Here is a 21,563-nt window from a genome sequence, read left to right as displayed (position 1 = left end):
TGATGACGTGGTTGGCGGTGGGGGTTGTGGGGTACCATCATTGATGACGGACGTTGTGGGTGGGTGGGGGGTGGGGTACCATCATTGATGACGGACGTTGTGGGTGGGTGGGGGTGGTGGGGTACCATCATTGATGACGTGGTTGGCGGTGAGGCTGGTTGGGGACCTTCATTGATGGCGTAGTTGTCGGTGAGGGTGGTGGAGTACCGTCAATGATGACGTGGTTGACGGTGAGGCTGGTTGGGGACCTTCATTGATGACATAGCGGGGGATTTGTGTTGATGATGGATGTGTGAAGCTATCCTATAAAAACAAAGAGGATTTGGTATGGAAGCAATATGATTATTGATGTTAGTTTAATTAGTTCACTCAAAAAAGATTGAAACATCGAATTTTGAAATGGGTAGATACATGAAATTATTATCACTAACTGATTACGTATTATTAGTATAACTTAAACATCAAGGGCATAAAACCTGCTGAGCTGGACATCCTCCTTAGACGTCATGGCCACGTCAACAATTACCATGTTAATTTTACAAGCCACGTTTACAATCTCTGAGCTGTACCTTATTTATGCCACAATTAAATAAAATGTTGATATATCGATCGACAAAAACACGTTGTCGTGGAGAATCTCGTCCAGATTGCGATGTGTATATTAACAGATCCCCCCGTATTTACTGGGGACTCTCCGTCAAGACGAGATAGCACATTGATTTCACATCACAGCCCCTGGCTCTGCCCAGCTCTGCTAAATTACATTAGCCCTCCCCTTATAAGTCAGCGTCCGCAAAAAAAGATATAATGTCATTTAAACTCTAGTTAGGGTTGCAAAGCACACAAATATTTCACGCGAAAAGTAGCGTAATATTCACGCGCCAGAAGCTGGTGCAGAGGGATGTTGACATGGAATCGACAGGACGGTGACTGATAGTCCCAGAAACACTTCATCTTTACTCAGCATCATTAAGGCCGGGTCTCCTCATTAGGCTTCAGTCAGGGGCGTAGTGTCAGGGTGACATACATTGAAATGTCGGAAATATTACCGTTAATTTAGACCACGTACTATATGGTAATATAGCAGCTTCATCTTTATTCTACCTCACTCAAAGCATGTGGCGATGCGGCGGTGAGCAATATTTACTTACTTAAACTTGTAAACTGTGAAACCCCGTTAAACCGGAGATCCTGTATTCCTGGCGATTAGTGATGGGAACGTATAATCTTATGTGTTCTTGATGTGACATTAATTGTTTTTTTCATCTAAGGAATTTCATTGGGAATTTATAGTACCTGCATCACTTGCATCACCTGCTTCACCTGTGCCATCTGCATCAATTGTGTCACCTGCATCACTTGCATCAACTGCTTCACCTGTGTCATCTGCATCACTTGTGTCACCTGCATCCCTTGCGTCACCTGAATCACCTTCATTAACTTCATTACCTGCATCACCTGCATCACCTGCGTCACCTGCATCACCTGCATCACCTGCATCACCTGCATCACCTGCGTCACCTTCATCACCTGCATCACCTGCGTCACCTTCATCATCTGCATCACTTGCGACACCTGAATCACTTGCATCGCCTGCTTCACCTGTGCCATCTGCATCAATTGTGTCACCTGCATCACTTGCATCAACTGCTTCACCTGTGTCATCTGCATCACTTTGTCACCTGCATCCCTTGCGTCACCTGAATCACCTTCATTAACTTCATTACCTGCATCACCTGCATCACCTGCTTCACCTGCATCACCTGCATCACCTGCGTCACCTGCGTCACCTTCATTACCTGCATCACCTGCATCACCTGCGTCACCTGCATCACCTGCATCACCTGCGTCACCTGCGTCACCTTCATCACCTGCATCACCTGCATCACCTGCGTCACCTGCATCACCTGCGTCACCTTCATCACCTGCATCACCTGCGTCACCTTCATCACATGCATCACTTGCGACACCTGAATCACTTGCATCGCCTGCATTACCTGTGTCATCTGCATCACTTGTGTCACCTGCATCACTTGCATCATCTGCGCCACCTGCGTCACCTGCGTCACCTGCATCACTTGTGTCACCTGCATCCCTTGCGTCACCTGAATCACTTTCATTAACTTCATTACCTGCATCACCTGCGTCACCTGCGTCACCTGCATCACCTGCGTCACCTGCGTCACTTGTGTCACCTGTATCAACTGCATCACTTGTGTCACCTGTATCAACTGACCCCTTGCGTCACGTACAAACTACCACAATGGTGATAACATGCTGATAACACGGGTTTGATTCCACATGTTTGTGTCAAGTCCAATTAATCTTTTATTCCCCGTCGGGATATAGGTAAAATAAAATATATAGCGGCGTGAAATCATATTCATTCACTCATTTAATATACGTGTATGAGACGTATCGTGCATACAAAATTCCTTCCCAGAGAGCGGAATGTCCGTGGTTCGATCCTCGGCCCCTTCAAACCAAAAGACATCAATTCATGGTACTTCTTGTTACCCTGTCTGACGATCGGCATAGTGGGACAAACAAGAACTTTAGTCCGGGCTAGGACAAAGAATCCACACATATACACGTGCATGCACGTCAATATATACGTGAATCTTGAACGCGACGTTAACCCCCTTTCACCAAGCCTCACCTCCCTCACCTCACTTCACCTCTCCTCAACTCAACTCAACTCAACTCCCTCACCTCACTCACCACGCCTCAACTCAACTCAACTCACCACGCCTCAACTCCCTCACCTCACCTCAACTAAACTCAACTCAACTCATTTCACCTCATCTTCCCTCACCTCACCTCACCTCACCCCACTCACCACGCCTCACCCCCCTCGCCTCAACTCACCACGCCTCACCACGCCTCACCTCAAATCAATTCAACTCACCTCCCTCACCTCACCTCCCTCACCTCACCTCACCTCACCTCACTCACCACGCCTCATCTCAACTCAACTCACCAAGCCTCACTCACCTCACCTAACCTCACCTCACCTCACCACGCCTCACCTCCCACACCTCACCTCATGCGACATTCAAGCCTGCCATGTCTGAGTGTTCTTTTTGTGAGTACTCGGTCTGTATAACATTGCAGTCAACAATTGTATCAACATCAATCTTATTGTTTACCACTTAGATTCCTCGTGTATATTCACATAGAAGTGTGGTAGGCCGTTGATATGCTTATGAATCCGGAATCTGTCTAGACGTGGTTTTAACACCAAAGTCCATCTGCGGTCCGTCCATATATATGTGGAGAGAGGGTGCGATAGAGACAGACAGAGGGAGACAGACATACTGAAAGACAAACAGAGATTGAGAAGGGAGAGAGAGAAGACAGGCAGACACACACAGAGACAGAGAGACAGAGAGAAAAATCGAGAACGAGAGAGAGAGAAAAGACAGACGGACAGGCAAAGAGAGCTGTTATTGTATATATCTGTGTATAGGTGTATAGCTTGGACTAAATGCAATAAAATACTGAAACATGTACACAGGCACACTTAGATATTTTCAGGATGCATTTTTAACATGAACACAATACAACAACACAGACACACACAGAGAGTGTGTCTTATCACGTTAGTTCGCGAGTGAGAGAGTAAAACAGTAGAAAAGAGGGAGCCTTAGTCAGAGCGATGCAAAGAACATACACAGGAAAAGAAAGAGAAAAGTGACCTGAGAACGAAGAATAGCTTCTTGGCGTGTTTTATCACGTTAATTCGTCAGTGAGACAATAAGTGAGCTAAGGTCCGTGGAAATAGGGTTAAATGTCGCGTCCAATATATTGCACTTATATATCGACGAGCATCCACGTGTGTGCGTGCGTGTGTGTATACGTGCGCGTGTGCGTCTGTGTGGGTGTGTGGCTGCTTGTACAAGTCCGGACTGATGCCGATTTTATAGTGCCATCCCACTGAGATACCAGAGAGAAAAACGAGAGACAAAAACATTATTGTTTGCAGGACATGCCGGTTGTCCTGAAATAAACTGTGTTGTAAAAAACGACATTTTTTCGGCGTCTCCTTTCTGAAAAAAACGTCTTTGACAAAAATCCCAGCCTTTACTAGAATATTAAATGTCACTCTCCAGAAGATATGGAAGTCATGGAACGCACGCACGTGTGTGTGTTGTGAAGGTGCATACAGAAGTCCACCACAGATCACACTAGGGCTGTATGTCATTGTTCCACTTCAGTTACCGAAGTTACAAAAGTATTAAAAATAAAATTTAAAAAATGCACATATTGTTAACAGCCCAACTTTCCCAATGCTAATTACCCGAACTCCATTGATAAATACATTCTTTACTTCTTGTGGCTCCCGGTAGCTGACGAATGCTGGGTATTTAACATACTTAACGTTCACAGTAGCGTACACGAGCGTAAAAGATACGTAGCGTACACGATGGCAATAGACACAGACACATCGTAGCGTACACGATGGCAATAGACACAGACACATCGTAGAGTACACGATGGCAATAGACACAGACACATCGTAGCGTACACGATGTCAATATACACAGACACATCGTAGCGTACACGATGGCAATAGACACAGACACATCGTAGCGTACACGATGGCAATAGACACAGACACATCGTAGAGTACACGATGGCAATAGACACAGACACATCGTAGCGTACACGATGGCAATAGACACAGACACATCGAAGCGTACACGATGGCAATAGACACAGACACGATAGAGTACACAAACACAATAGCCACAGACACACGTGGGCATTATATATACTTCGAGCCAAAACTTAAAGATTCATGAATAATATGAAATTATAAGCATTCAATTCAAACTAACTGAATGATATGAGTCCGGGGAACACTGCTGAGGAACACACGTATCTGCGGAACACATTCGAATACTTTTCAGTCTTGTAAATACCGAAAGCCCCACAGCAAAGTGTTGACCATGGGTCACTGTTAGCGTAATGTGTTTTTCAGCGTTCAAATAAGATGCAAAACAATCTCTTCTGAAAGCGATGTACTTTGCAGCTACACAGACGCGTGTGATGGCGCGGGCCCTCCAGTAACAACTTTAATCTATATTCATGGCCGGCAGCGTTCACTGTTTATCTGTTCTTATTGAGAACTAGGAGATGTTTGAAAGTTGCAAACCTACAATCTCTTCTGATGCTCCCAGGTCAATGAGTTTGGCTGATATAATCTTCAACATCTCCGTTGCTGGTATCCCAGTTAACACTAAATCTTCTTCAATGCGAAGGTGACCTTCAGGTCTGAAGGGAGTCAGTAGTGAATTGTGCTGCGGGCATTCAGTGGCCCCAAGCCTTGTCATTCAGTGGCCCCTAGCCTTGTCATTCAGACTGAAGGATGATAACAGTTTGTGGTTGTAGTTGAATCCTTATACAGTATATGTACATTGCTGAGTTTGCGGCTTTTAGTGTTGGTCTGACTGATGAAGTGCGTCGCACTCAATATTATCATCCTATATATCATCGCTCTCTGTATCATCACCCGATATATCTTCACCCTCTGTATCACCCGATTTATCATCATCCTCTATGGGGGCGGTGGGGTAGCCTTGTGGTTTAAGCGTTGGCTCGTCACTCCGAAGACCCGGGTTCGATTCCCCACATGGGTAAAATATGTGAAGCCCATTTCTGGTGTCCCCCGCCGTAATATTTCTAGAATATTGATAAAAGCGGCGTAAAACCATACTTACTCGCTCACTCACTCCCTCATCCTCTATATCATCACCCTTATCATCATCCTCTATATCATCACCCTCTGTATCATCATCTATATCATCATCCTCAATATCACAAATCTCAATATCATCACCCTCTATATCATCACCCTCTATATCATCGTCCTCTATATCTTCACCCTCTATCTCATCATCTTTATCATCATCCTCTATATCACCAATCTCTATATCATCACCCTCTATATCATCCTTCTCTATATCATCACTCTCTATATCATACTCCTCTATATCATCGCCCTTTATATTATCACTCTCTATATCAATAACCTCCACTTTCTATAACATCATCCTCTATATCACCGTCGTCTATATCATCACCCTCTATATCATCATCCACTATATCACCATCCTCTATAGGGGGCACGGGTGGCCCAGTCGTCCAAGGCGGTTCGATTCGCTGTGCAGAGTTGCGTCCCTTGAACACGCCAGAAATATATGATTTTGGGTTCGAATCCCGATTCGCCCCAATCATGTCTCTAGGTTTGTCAGCACCATAAGTTTCACCGAAGTGGTAAACTTCGGGCTTTCCTCCCACATTAAGCTGACACGCCGCGATATGACAGGAATACTGTAAGTTTGAACACAGTTACAATCGGCGTTAAACTCTATATCATCACCCTCAATATCATCATCCTCTATATCAACACTTTCTATATCATCATCCTCTATATCACCATCCTCTATATCATCATCCTCTATATAAACACTTTCTTTATCATCATACTCTATGTCATCATCCTCTATATCATCATCCTCTATATCATCACCCTCTATATCATCATCCTCTATATCATCATCCTCTATATCAACACCCTCTATATCATCATCCTCTATATCATCACCCTCTATATCATCATCCTCTATATCATCACCTTCTATATCATCACCCTCTATATCATCATCCTCTATACCATCACCTTCTACATCATCATACTCTATATCATCACTCTCTATATCATCACCTTCTATATCACCACCCTCTATATCATCATCCTCTATATCAACATCCTCTATATCATCATCCTCTATATCATCACCCTCTATATCATCATCCACTATATCATCACCCTCTATATCATCACCCTCCATATCGTCATCATCCACATTATCGTACTGTGGTTCACTTTACCTTGCTTGAAGTGTTGTGAAAAGGTGTGTGTGTGTGTGTGTGTGTGTGTGTGTGTGTGTGTGTGTGTGTGTGTGTGTGTGTGTGTGTGTGTGTGTGTGTGTGTGTGTGTGTGTGTGTGTGTGTGTGTGTGTGTGGGTGGGTGGGTGGGTGTGTGTGTGGGGGTGTGGGTGGGTGGGTGTAACGCTTATCCTCCTCCCTCCTCACGTCTTAACGCTTCCTCTTCGGCTACTAAAACCACAAGTTTTCACAACCTCCACACGTGATGTCAGTGTATTTATTGTTTCCTGACGCTCGTCACAAATATGTTTGCAAAGGTTCTCGAAAGATACACGTTTAAAACAGCACGTGTTCTTTATTCATCTTTTGTGTTTCCATTAAACACCTACTTTTTTTCTACCTACACATACACGCGTATTTATTCACAGATGGGACCGATTGGGGCAAGAAAACAAATAATCTTAACGGTGTGAATGTTATTTCACAGAAGTGATCCATCTTGAAGACGAATGTACATTTGGCCGGAAAACGCCCATATGGTAGCAACAGACAAGCCTAGTATGAAATATGCCGTTCACGATGTCGCGGATGGAGCGTCAGAGGACAAATTGACACCATTTTTCACACTATCCAGAATCAGGACTCGCGAGACACACCGTCATATGTCACGGGTTTTGCAAATCATGCCTGATGGTCAGAAGACGGCAAAGGGAAGATTTTTTATCCTGTAATAAATAGCAAGTTAACATCCCGACGCCATAGGCACGCATAGTCGAGAACAGATCCCCACAATTCGGTAATAATAATCACTTCAGGCGTCTAATGGTGGTGAAAATATGGGATGCATTCAAGATCCTCTCGCACTACTACTTCGTCAGAGTTTTTTCTTGGCCAAGTGGGGACATTCTATACCCTGGCTTGTCAGTGCTAGCCTCAACAAGAGTTATCTCAGCTCGGGACGAGCGGCGAGGGAGACAAATGAATGTTTAGCACAGATTGGTGTTCTGAAATCACGATCAAACTGCTTATACACAAAATGCAAGTATTAAAACATTTTAGTGTGAAAAAAAGCTATTTGTATCAATTTAGGTCAACGTAAATCTCATTGTTTACTTTTTATTATTGCCCAACTTTGGAACTGTCTACATATCATGAAGTAATGCCATTAATTTGGGATGGTTTATGCGCTGGGATGCTCACATTGTACCCATAAACTCACATGGGTATTGTGAGGCATGTTCATTATAAACATCACCCGGCTAAGAATAAACATGATGTAACGGTACTTCTTAAATCGACTCATTTATCTACACAGGAAGATCAAACAGAACCAGGATTTAGGAGACATCATTTAATCTACACACATTTCATCTTTTATTCACGTACAATAGAAATGTGTTACCGGCAATGTTGGCGAGATAAATTCGTGGCGTGTTAACTCTACGATCAACTTTACCTAATTCATCTTCCCCTTTTCCCAGTTCCTTACTCGATTTTATTGAGAGGAACGAGCACGGGGTACATCGTGTAGAAGATACGGTGCATTTCTTCAGCATCCCTGCATCTTTATAGACTAACAGCGTTATCTACTGGTTAGGATCACGGTCATCAAAATGTGTCAGGAGTGAGAATATGTTTTATGATGTAAAACTGCAAATTATTAAAGTTAAATAATATGTGGCTGTTTTTGTTGTTTTAGCATACCCTAGAACTCACAACATCAGTACGGAGATTGTGTACGAGCAGCTATTATTCAGTGCAGGGGATGCACGGCTTCCTCCAATACGCGAGATAGCATCTACTTGCTTTACAGCTAACATAAATACTGACTATGGGGCTCTTATTCAGATGAACATCATGTTAATGGTGCCACTCCTGGTTCTGTGGTGAGCGTTTGGTTTTGACTGGAATTTGCATGTTATCAAAAACAAGGAAGCATGCACGTAACTTCCGCTTTACAGTATTTGCTTGTTAAACGCCGGACTCTGCAGTGATGATGATAATAATAATAATAATAATAATAATAATAATAATAATAATAATAACGACGACGACGACGATGACGATGATGATGATGATGATGATGATGACGATGACGATGATGATGATAATAATAATATAAAGAAACTTTGAAGTTCAGAGCTGAACGCTCGCAATAAAGTCAAAGCCACAAATACTTTTGCTGTGCCGGTCCTTTCGTATTCTTTTGGTGTTGTTGATTGGACGAAACAAGAAATTGAGGGTATTGGCACCCTCACACGAAGACTCATGTCAAACAATAGATCCCAAACCCTCGCCCTTCCCTCAATCGCTTATATTTACCAATTATGGTAGGGTGTGGTTTGAATAATGTGGAGGCTCTTCATGATAGAATTGTTTTCTGCCAAGGATGTGGGACATAATCTCAATGTCGGTGTTGATTTTGTTGATGGTTCTGTACTTCTTGCATCCCAAGTACCAAGTTGTCCGACTCCCCATTGTTCTCGGTGCCTTAGGTTTGGTACCTCCCAATCTGTTGACTGACACTGGGAGAGTACCCGGGTTTGCTACCACGAATACAGCCCTTCTGACAATCTGGGTAATACAAAAGGCTGCAGGGTTGGGGATCTGTGATGAGGAGGTCCAGGATGATAACCTTCCTCTTTGCTAAGCAAAAAGCTTTAAGGATTTAATGACAAACAGAAAAGCAAAGGGCTGAAAGAATCGCCCTGAAATATTCCTGTTCTAATAGAAATGGGTTCCGAAGTCACCACCTGCCCCTGCGAATACATCTCAAGTTGAGTTGTTGTTATTGTTTGTTTTTTGTTTTTTTATTATTATTATTATTATTATTATTATTATTATTATTATTATTATTATTATTATTATTATTATTAATGCTTCATATAATAAAATGTTAACAGCTTCTGGAATACAATACCGTGTTCGAGCATTAAGAGGCAAAACGTCCGCTGATATCCTGCTTGATATAGTTATGGAAACCATATACACAAAATCTAAGAGTAGCAAAATGTTAACGGTTTAAAACAACACTTCATAATTTATTGCAATGTTACGATTCTGACGTTAGCACATGTGCTTACTTGCATTTCATTATCCCTTAATGGCTTACTGTAATAACCAAAACGAGCTATGCCTAATTTTTATGTTGAACGACAATGATTATAGCGATATTATTCCGATACAGAATAAACTTCGTTATTAAATTACGAGTCTTACTCCTAATTGCAACAGTGCTTATCCTTCTGGCAAGTTTTAATTCGCTTTTCCTCCTTATAGAACACGATACTGATTTCTGAAAAAACTGACTATTCACTGATGGGTTCAGTAATTGTGTTTTAACTATTCCTTATATCGTTTGTTTGTTTTTTGTTTAACGCCGAACTCAGCAATATTCCAGCTATATGACGGCCTTATATCGACGGCGTTGAATTGCGACAAGTGGAATCTATATATTATTCATTCAATGGGTATTAGCTGCATACTTGACGATAGTATTCATATATCCTTCAAACAATGTCATTACCGTTTTTAAATGCTAATTAAATGTAGATTATTCATTTTTAATACGTATATGCAGTCCACAAAGTAATCTCATGTGGTACCCACAAAACCGACACAACCAACGCAGTATTTCAACTCATTATCAATAATACTTGACATTTCATATGGAAGCTGGCGTATTAAGTAACCATTAAGAACGATTATTATGCGGATGTTATGTGAAAATTTTTATCACGTAAAAGTATGTTTGAATTGTACATGGTGAAACTCATATTGAATAAATTAATAACAAATGAACGTGTTTACATTGGAGCGTATTATCAAATTGAGGTTAATTGTGGTAATACATGTTATTGTCAGCTTATTACCTGGGTTGAGGTTACGGTGAATGAGAGCTTGGTAATATACCCATAATATTAATTATATTTATCATCCCAAACTGGCTTTCACAGGGTATATCGCAGACTATTGTAAAGCATCGGCTACCGTGACGTCACCGGCGAATGACATACATTATTATTACCATGCCTATTGCAGACCAAACTGTAGTTTAATGCAGTGCGATGATCTGGTTAAACCATTTGCTGTATTAATTTACTCAATGTTTCAGCGAAGAAAATATCATATAAAATAATAAATTGGGGAGTTGTATACATATCATTTTCACTGTTGTATTGCTGTGTGTATGGTTGTTGTGTGGTGCTGTTGTGAGGTGCTGCGAGTTGTGATGAGTGACTGGCCTGTAAGGTTTGCTGTATGCTTGTTTCGTGTTTTCGGGTTTAATTGTGTGTGTATGGTCGTTGTATGGAGGTGCTGCGAGTTGTGATGAGGGACTGGCCTGTAAGGTTTGCTGTATGCTTGTTTCGTGTTGTCGGGTTTAATTGTGTGTGTATGGTCGTTGTATGGAGGTGCTGCGAGTTGTGATGAGGGACTGGCCTGTAAGGTTTGCTGTATGCTTGTTTCGTGTTGTCGGGTTTAATTGTGTGTGTATGGTCGTTGTATGGAGGTGCTGCGAGTTGTGATGAGGGACTGGCCTGTAAGGTTTGCTGTATGCTTGTTTCGTGTTGTCGGGTTTAATTGTGTGTGTATGGTCGTTGTATGGAGGTGCTGCGAGTTGTGATGAGTGACTGGCCTGTAAGGTTTGCTGTATGCTTGTTTCGTGTTGTCGGGTTTAATTGTGTGTGTATGGTCGTTGTATGGAGGTGCTGCGAGTTGTGATGAGGGACTGGCCTGTAAGGTTTGCTGTATGCTTGTTTCGTGTTGTCGGGTTTAATTGTGTGTGTATGGTCGTTGTATGGAGGTGCTGCGAGTTGTGATGAGGGACTGGCCTGTAAGGTTTGCTGTATGCTTGTTTCGTGTTGTCGGGTTTAATTGTGTGTGTATGGCTGTTTAGTTGGGAGTGTGTATATGTGACAGTGGATTGTTACTTTGTTAGTGTCTTTGTACGTGGTTGATGCTCCTGTTTGTGGAAGTGGGAAAGGATGTGGTTGCGAAGGAGGGCGTGGGTAAGGGCGTGGTTGATAGTGCAGATAAGGGAGCTGGTATGGATGCGGAAATGGGTACAGGAGAGGGTATGTTTGAGGAATAGGGTGTGGGTGAGGGTACTATGTGACGCTGAGGGTTCGGATGTGATTGAGCGGTTGTCAATGAGGGTTTGGATGTGTTGAATGAGCGGGTGTGTTTGAGCGGTTTGAGTAAGCTGCTGTGAGTGAAGGACTGGGTGTGGGAATGGATGTGGTTGTGTGTATATAGCATGCTTGCATGGATATTATGAATGTTACTTTCATAATTATTATTTAATGTAGTGTGCATATATATAAAATATTGGCCGTCCGCTGAGCTTTTGCATTCTTGCCTCGTCATTTTATATGTGCTGCGGGTGACACTATGATAAAGTAGTAGTAGTAGTAGTAGCAGCAGCAGCAGCAGCAGCAGCAGTAGTAGTAGTAGTAGTAGTAGTAGTAGTAGTAGTAGTAGTAGTAGTAGTAGTTAGCTGTACTTTTCACACTCAAGACATTATTAAGAGCATCGGAGTTTTAAACTTTTAAACTCGTGTTGATATATTTCATATCAAAAGAAAATTGAGAGAGATTCCCTGTGCGTCAGCGTGCTGTAAATTGACACACCAAAATAGTACAATGAAAGCAGGTTAACCCGGAGGATATCGTTCCCGGTGTCTGCAACTCTCTCTCTCTCTCTCTCTCTCTCTCTCTCTCTCTCTCTCTCTCTCTCTCTCTCTCTCTCTCTCGTCACTCTCGTCCTACTCGTCTCGTTTGTCGTGTTCCCATGTTTGGACAATGTAAGTGACGACAAATAGGCAATGTTAATTGGGAGTTTGGGATTTGAAAAATCATGCAAGCTTGCGTTGCCTATCTCCTACTTAAATATTGATGGACAGACATTTTACTCGCTTATCAATACAACCGTCAGGGGCATATCAATTTATAACAATCCCTTCGTCAAGCCACTATCGAAACGAATATGCTACAAGGTTTATAAAACATTCATACACTCTATATGGTAGCGATTCAAAGAAAATGCTTAATTTTTCTTCTATACAATTCAATTATATTATCAAGGATGATATATAACCTTTCGGAACAATTAACATTTTGAATAATTGAATGAAATAATATATATCTGTAGATTACAGCCAACATTAACAGCCTTCAAGCTCGCGTGTGTCGTGTCAGCTTCTCTAAATAATGGTTTTCAGTTTTCTCATTCGGTCAGTGAGCCTGTCAGCGGTGACGACGCTCGTATATCAACATGTTATTCCGTATACTCGAAATATATAATGTTCACATATTTCACATTCGCAATATATCATGGTACAAACGTTAGTCTGGAATGTTGAAGACGGGGACGCTATTATGATAGAAAGTATGTGGAGTATTTTGTTGGATTGGTTAGACCAGTCACAGAGACAAAGACAGAGTGTACGGATATTTCTCTATTTAATCAAATTAGCTGATTGGTGATGCCGTGCCTTGTGTATACGCTATTACGTTTTGCACCGAAAGCCAAAGTACTTCAGGAGTAGAAGAAGGAGAAGACGTACTTAGGAATGCAGATTAGGGACAAACTCCAGAATGCCAATATCAAGGAAACACTTCGGGCAGAGTACAAATGTAGACTTAAGAAATTCTGGTGTTCAGAGCTGAACGCTCGCAATAAAGTTAAAGCCGCAAATACTTATGCTGTACCCGTCCTTTCGTATTCTTTTGGTGTTGTTGATTGGACGAAACGAGAAATTCAGGGTATTGACACCCTAACACGAAGAATCATGTCAGACAATAGATTCTCTTGTGAAGCACGTCAAGACTCATGATAAAAACAAGGCATTCCACAGTTTACCTACACGAGCAGGACACAATCTCATTGTCAGTGTTGATTTTTTTATGGTTCTGTACTGCTGGACGGTTCAGAAATTAGTGTCAAACAAGCGAAGTGCCATATCAAATCGGCCCAGACTCAGTTTTTTCAAGGAGAGGCTCTCTGAATGACCACTGCATCGAGTTTATGTGCAGTGTGTTGAGAAGATCAGCAATCCTGCAGAGTCATTCGCTTGGATAAAGTTGGCTGGTCTGAAAGGTGAAACAGAAGGCTTTGTGTTTACTGCTCAGGACCAGTCACTTCCCACTCGAAACCGTCAATGTGTGGTTTTGCATCAAAATGTAGATTATGCAATGAATCTCATGAGACTGTCCAACACATTGTCAGTGGATGCCCAGCTTTGGCACAAACACAGTATCTTAAGCGACATGAAGGAATGGCTCGATCATTTTTATTACCGTCTTCGCCATGCTTGTGGTTTTGACTCAGAGGTCCATCCATGGTACGCCGCGGAATATGTAGAGGGCGTCATGGAAAATGATAAATACAAAATCCTTTGGAATAGGCCCACATACAGCCTGAGACGTATCAAGGCCAACAAACCTGATCGTGTCCTTTTTGATAAATCCAAAGAAATCATTTGTATCATTGAATTTTCTGTCCCTTTTGACACTCGTGTGATTGACAAGATACAGGAAAAGCATGGCAAATATGCGGACCTCGCTTTCGAAATGTCACGTTTGCATCCCAAGTACCAAGTTGTCCGACTCCCCATTGTTCTCGGTGCCTTGGGTTTGGTACCTCCCAATCTGCTGACTGACATTGGGAGAGTACCCGGGTTTGCTACCAGGAGTACAGCCCTTCTGACAATCTGGGTAACGCACAAGGCTGCAGTGTTGGGGAGTCTTCATATTCTCCGAAAAGTTCTGGGTGGGTTTGACTAGGCAGCGCTTCCTGGGAGAAGTCCCATTCGCTGTCTGGGCTGCGTGTAGATGGGACAAGGGCCCTGAGCTAATGATGAGCCTAACCAGCCTGACTGTGTCAGGATCACCTAAACCCTCTTTACTGCATTTTTTATTTTAATCTGTACATCATAATAGAACATGCAACATTCTTCATCTGAGACGTGACAAGGGAGAGAGGGTGGATCAGACCGTTTACTTGGGGGAGGAGTTATTCACCATCTCGTGGAAGGTCAGGCCTACACGTACTTAGGGGTGCAGGTTAGGTACAAACTCAAGAATGCCTATATCAAGGACAAACTCAGTGAACTGGGTTTTTACACCGTTATGAACGAATTCCAGTTATATCACGGCGTGTCTGCTAAATTGGGGAGGAAATCCCGAAGAGCTTACTGTCTCAGACTTACCACTTAAGTGAAAACCCACGAGCACGGGTGTGGTGCTGACAAACCTGGAATTATAATCAGAGTGGGATTCGAAGCCACAATCATAGGTTTCTCGCCCACTTAAGGGACACAACTCTGCACAGCGATTAGCTGCGCCTTGACTGGGATCACCTGGGCCTCTGGGCTCCATGTAGATTTCATAACGTCATGCTTCTTCGGCAAATAACACTTACCAACATGAACTGAGTTAAACTAATCATTAATAAAGGTTATAAGAGAAATGCCATATCTACAGAATGATGGAATTTAATTAGTGTCCTCTCGACAAACTCGTCACCTGCCAGAATGTATTCGCGCACATTGTATGACGCTATATAGGTAATACACGACTGGCGTGGTCATTGAAAGGCCGCTTCAGCGAGATTCACGTCGCACGCGTCATCCTTGTGTTAACAGTCAAACGTGGTAGCGGTTAGCGAGATGGAACACTACGGCATACATACAGAATCTGTATTTGCTTCAGCATACCTTGAATGCTAAACAGCAGAATATGCTTTGATTAATGCCGCTCCGGAAACAAAAGAATTTATACAAAATACAGTTTTCGTTACAGAATGAGAATTGACATCCTAACAATAGACACACTAGACATGACGTTGCTCAAAGGCAAGTATGGCACGTCTGTAATTCAAGTTATAAGAGATGCAGTAATCATAAAAGAAAGTTCAAAATTTCGTAAAAAATGTATTCATCATAATAACCGTTGCTCAAGTTTTAAGTCATGCGGGGGGGAAAGAATAATATGCGTGAAATATTATATTCCTCCATTTTCTTTAACATTGTTGCAAAATCGCTGTTGCAAATGTGTAATTTTATATCTCTTCGATGAAGCTTAAATATTGATGTATGTAAACTTTGATAAACAGATACATGACATGAACATTAAAAATATATAGTTTCGACATTTAACTGTTTGTGTGTCAGGTATTATGAGGACGTTTTGGCTACTTATTATAATATATAGCAACCTCCCGTGTATATGACTATACTTCTGTGCAGTGTTACTTACCATGGGCGATGTTGCCTTGACGCTTCAGCTGAGTAGAGTAAGATGCTGGTCAAGATGAAGGTCAAGATGAAGGTCAAGATGAAGCTTTTTTTATGATGATATTTATCATTATGGAAATTGAATGGCGTTTGTTATTTCGCTTTGACAATTTTATCCAAATCTTCTCTTCCTTCCTCTCCTCTTCTCCTTCATCTAGTTCTTTTTCTACGCTATTTCTGTCTCTTCTTGACCACACACACATTGTTGACCACACACACATTGATGACCCCACACATACTGTTGACCACACACACATTGTTGACCACACACACATTGTTGACCACACACATACTGTTGACCACACACACATTGTTGACCACACACACATTGTTGACCACACACATTGTTGACCACACACAATGTTGACCACACACATATTGTTGACCATACACACATTATTGACCACACCCATATTGTTGACCGCACACAAATTTTGACCACACACATTGATGACCACACACATATTGTTGACCACACACAAATTGTTGACCACACACATTGTTGACCACATACATATTGTTGACCACACAGACATTGTTGACCACGCACATACCGTTTACCACACACATAGTTGACAACACACACATTGTTGACCACACACATACTGTTGACCACACATCTATTGTTGACCACACACACATTGTTGAAGACACACACAAATTGTTGTCACACATCCTATACAGACACTTCACGTGCATATGACATCTGACCCTACACAGTGTGAAACGCATAATTCCCATCCGATGTCCCTTCAGGAAATGTGTCACCATCAACAACGAACTGGTGGCATCCCTTATTAATTGTTTTCGCAATTTTGCTAATTAACGAAACAATAAATTGTGTAACGCATACAATATTAATAAAACATTGACCAGAAGCTCACGGAAAGAGCAATCAGTACGGAACTCACCGAATGACCTTCGCAACACCTCGGGAGGGACGAAGCGTCTATGAGACGCCATAGTGCCCTGAATGCGTTAACTCTTCAGCATTACGACTCTGAGGTGAGAGGATACGCGTCTATGGCCAATCTGAGCAGATTCCTTTGAAACGTCGCATTTTGACGATTACGACACCAGAAGCGGATTACGGCATGTCGTTTAGTACATACCCATCAACGGCAGCAGTAATGGCAGACGACATTTTACATGACCGTTATAAGATTCAATAGTTTACGGTGAATAAGGACACAATATTCTTGGACGCCATTTATATCTGACGGAGTGAAGCGATTTATTTTTCTATTTGATTTAAAAACATGTTATTGCTTGGTTGGAAGTCATGCGGAAACATCTTACGGACTACGTCAGAAAGTTAAATAGTGATTATCCTTGAAATAACGTAAATGAAAACAGCAAAGAAAAAACATCGAAAGACGATCTAGTGCAATTTTCCAGACTCCTTTAGCAACTTTAAACAATGCTCGTTGAAATCAATGAAAATATTTGTCCTTTCATAAGAATGAATTGTTAAAAATCTCATCACAGACATAATCGGACCAATAACACATGATGTTAAATTGTGGAAGACCCATTGTGATATCCTTGTGTGATTAATAGGTTGGGCGTGTTGATTTAAGGAATGATGACCACAAACTGTGAAACACACAATCACCTCATTACGATTTTAACAAGGAGGCTCAATTTGTGTAGAAAATGACGTAACTGGCGTTTGTTCGCCAAGTAACGGAGACAATGTACCTCTTGCAACGTCCTGTAACCCAGAAAGCTTCCAGCTATCCCACTTCTCATTGCTTGCCATGATAAATCTCTCTATTATTGCTGTTTGAGAGGCTTGCCAACCACTGCTTAATAACTCGCTTGCAGGACAAAGAAAGGTCTAGGACTGACAAATGCAGAATACGCTGAAATCCGGTGGGGGAGAAGGGTTTCGGGGGGAATACATCATAGCGTTCCCTCGTCCACGCCTCATTACGCGGAGGACGCGCCAAAACCGACCCTCTTGAAGTCGCAGCGGGTGTGAGGAGTCTGAAGGGAGAGAAGAACACTTTACCCCCCAAGGATGAGGGCACAGGGGTCAACGACAATACAGTGAAAAAAGATTGTGATTAATATTGCCCACAAACTGGCTTCACCCCCGAGTCCAATGCTACGCTAGGCGGTTCTGCTTCAAGCGACAATAATGAGCGATGCCTGCAAGGACTGTACCAGATCAGTAAGGAATATTTCAAAATTACATTTCTCATCATGCTCGGACGCTCAGGGTATAAAACAAGGACAGATTTTCAGGTCGGTGTCATTGGAGATGATCCTGTAGGTTCCGGTTTCTCGGTCACGTGATGACGTCATATAATGATGTCATCGTTTTCTGGGCGATATCGATACTCGATACTCTGTTACGTACAATAAGTAAACTCTTAGATTTCATCAACTTTGACTCTAGTGGTGGCACGTGGTCCAGTGAGAAGCACACAGGTCACAAATCAGGTGCAACGTTGGTCGCGGAGAGTCCTTGGATGACTGACCTTGTTCGGTAGTTTGGCTCCTTAGAGTTTCTCGGGTTCGAAAATGTGCCTCTGTTTACCCAGCAGTGAATGGGTACCCGGTAGTTCGGATGGTAATAGCATAGCATTGCCTACAGACAGGTATTCGAAACATTTGTTGAAAGGTTAATTAGTAAAATGCCAATGCTATCCACTTAAAGGAAAAGCAAATATTCGTGAAATGTTGAATCTATTTGTGTTGTAAATCTGGAATATGTTTTTCACTGCATGTTTGAGATTTCTGTCGTTCTGTTATCACAACAGCCTAGGGAATATCGCACACAAATAACAACATATGTGTGTGCGTGTATGTGTGTATGTGTGCGTGCGTGTGTGTGATCATTGTACAGTATCGAGCTCTGTGTGTGGGTGTGGCCATTATACAATAGCAGTAAGGTGTGTGTGTGTGTGTGTGTGTGTGTGTGTGTGTGTGTGTACAGCGACAGAAAGAGATGTGTGATCCTTCTTGTACAGCGAGATCATCTGCATGATGTAGTTGATGGCACCACCACCAGCCCCATCGCACCCCACCTCACCCAACCCCACGTCACCCCACCCGACACCACACCACCCCACCACAATCAGCAGGTCAGATCGCCAATACCACTTTAGTGCAGGAATCTCCAACTGCCATAGCTCCCATTGTGCTGAAAGTCCGCCACGACATGCCCTATCGAGGAATTTCCGCAGAAGCCAATATGGATCCGAGGCGATGTATTCTAAATTTACTGCCTACTATTACAACTGGCGGAAATATGCTCACCTCTTAACCCAGGAGGAAGATTAATTGAAGATTCCACCTTAATAGCTGATGTAATATTCATGTGTATTATAACTGTCATGTATTGAGGGCCATTGCTGGCCCAACACCAATAACACATCGCCATCACTCACACCGTCTCTATTAGTTCGGGAACAAGTTGTGATTTATCTGAGAGAAGCGATTACATCTTACACTTTCCATCCGTGGCTTCAATACACAAGCATCCCTCGTTCACCAAGCCATGTCATCTTCAGCCATTGTCAGCAAACGTAAGATTTATACGGATGTCCACCTCTGCCACATCCACATCCAGCTGTAGGTTAGACAGGGTAGACTTCTTTCCCCACCTATTTGATAACGGAGCCAGCAGCCCGTCGTACACACTGTTATTACAGCTCCAATCTGAGCACGATAGTTGTTATCAATAGCTAGAACTACAGCACCAGTGGCAAGATGGCGGGGAATTGAAAACAGATTTTCTGATTTGGCGCGTCGGGGGGAAATTACCATGTTTGAGGGGGACTAGATGTGAGTCGGCGATAGAACACGGTGTGAGCACATGCGGGATCAGTGTACATTATCACAAGAACCGCTTTGTCTAGTATATGATAGATTCAAACAGAAGTTGCGTCAGCTCTTTTAAAGAAAAGCTTCGCTTTAACGTAGCTGAACCGGGTTTTCTCAAGTCAATACATTTATGTCATTCCACTGCAGCATCGTTAGTTGGAATTTATACACGGGCCGTATAATATCATCGTGTTCGATAATAGTCAGCTTTTGCTGCACCGGCGTGTGCCATACAATTTCATGCTGTTTCATGCCGGACGCCCAGCGTCCGAACCATCCAGGGGTCAATGGCAGTAGGTATGTGGTCAGTCTGCTGCAACAGTCTAAACTCGGACAGCTGGACAAGCTATAACAAATAGAATATATGACAGTTGGCAGATCAGTAAATTGGCAGCTCAAGCGTTAGAGGCATGTGTCTGCTTTATGTTGAGAGATCGCAAACTGCTAGTGAAACATTGGCAGGTTTATCATCGTTTTACCTGATCAGACGCGGTGCCTATTAGCAAAGGGTCAAGAAGCAGATATGAAACGCCGCTGAAAATGATAAAGAAAATGCTGGGCATTGATTAGACCTACATCCAGTCTCTGAAATGAACATATCTTACAGAAAAAAACAGTTGTTCAGTTATCTTAATAAAAATATAATAAAAAGGAGCTCAGAGACTCCCTTCATTTTCAAATACTGCAGTAATCTAGACTTGCCAAACTTTACAGACTTGTATTGGATATCTTGGTAGCAGGATTTATATGACAGACTAGGCACTGATAAAGATACATGTCATTTTGACAAAGATTTGAACTGCTGTGTACGTTAGATGACACGAGTGAATGAGTAAGTTCGATGAAATGAGTGAGTGAGTTGTTTCTCGAAAATGTCTCCTTTTATGTAATTGTGTGCGTTCTAATGAAGTTAAAGTTAAAGTGTGTAGCAATTAAATGCCACAGTTATATGTAGATATGAATCTTGAGGAAAGAGGAACACGAAAGGCCCTGTTTAGGGAGTCGCAATTCGATAGAGTTTCTTCCCCTTGATGCTTCAGGATCCGTTGATCATGAATATCCAAATCAAAGACTCATCCTGAAAATGACCGTTGCTCTGTCAGCACCATGCATTGTACCCTCATTAGTACGGACCCCGTTACTCAAGATCATTCCAAAGGATTATAAAGGATTCACGGTATTACATACTAGGATTATAGAGGATTCACTGTTTTACAAAGGACTATACGTGATTTACTGTATTGCATAGGATTATAAAGGATTCACTGTATTACAAAGGATTAAAAGGAATTCACTGTATTACAAAGGATTATTTAGGATTCACTGTATTACAAAGGATTAAAAGGGATTCACTGTATTACAAAGGATTATAAAGGATTCACGGTATTACAAAGGATTCAAAGGGATTCACTGTATTACAAAGGATTATAAAGGATTCACTATATTACAAAGGGTTAAAGGGATTCATTGTATTACAAATGATTATAAAGGATTCACTGTAATTGCAAAGAATTATAAAGGATTCACTGTATGACGAAGG

At 42.1% G+C, this 21,563-nt stretch overlaps 1 protein-coding gene across 1 annotated transcript; it reads right to left on the bottom strand.

Moving 5' to 3' along the window:
• Nucleotides 1-1,670: 1,670 nt before the first annotated feature.
• On the bottom strand, nt 1,671-6,857 carry LOC125381999 (probable serine/threonine-protein kinase kinX). Its single transcript, XM_048399416.1, has 4 exons — nt 6,386-6,857; nt 5,724-6,022; nt 5,163-5,303; nt 1,671-2,255 (listed from the first exon to the last, which is right to left on the bottom strand). The coding sequence occupies exons 1-4, from the start codon at nt 6,855-6,857 to the stop codon at nt 1,671-1,673; spliced, it is 1,497 nt and encodes a 498-aa protein (XP_048255373.1).
• Nucleotides 6,858-21,563: the final 14,706 nt, after the last annotated feature.

This window comes from Haliotis rufescens, unplaced genomic scaffold (assembly GCF_023055435.1).
Source record: "Haliotis rufescens isolate VD_foot unplaced genomic scaffold, xgHalRufe1.0.p SCAF_2, whole genome shotgun sequence".
Classification (NCBI taxonomy): domain Eukaryota; kingdom Metazoa; phylum Mollusca; class Gastropoda; order Lepetellida; family Haliotidae; genus Haliotis; species Haliotis rufescens.
Note: the sequence above shows the minus strand (reverse complement) of the source record. Positions and strands in the feature narration are given on the sequence as shown.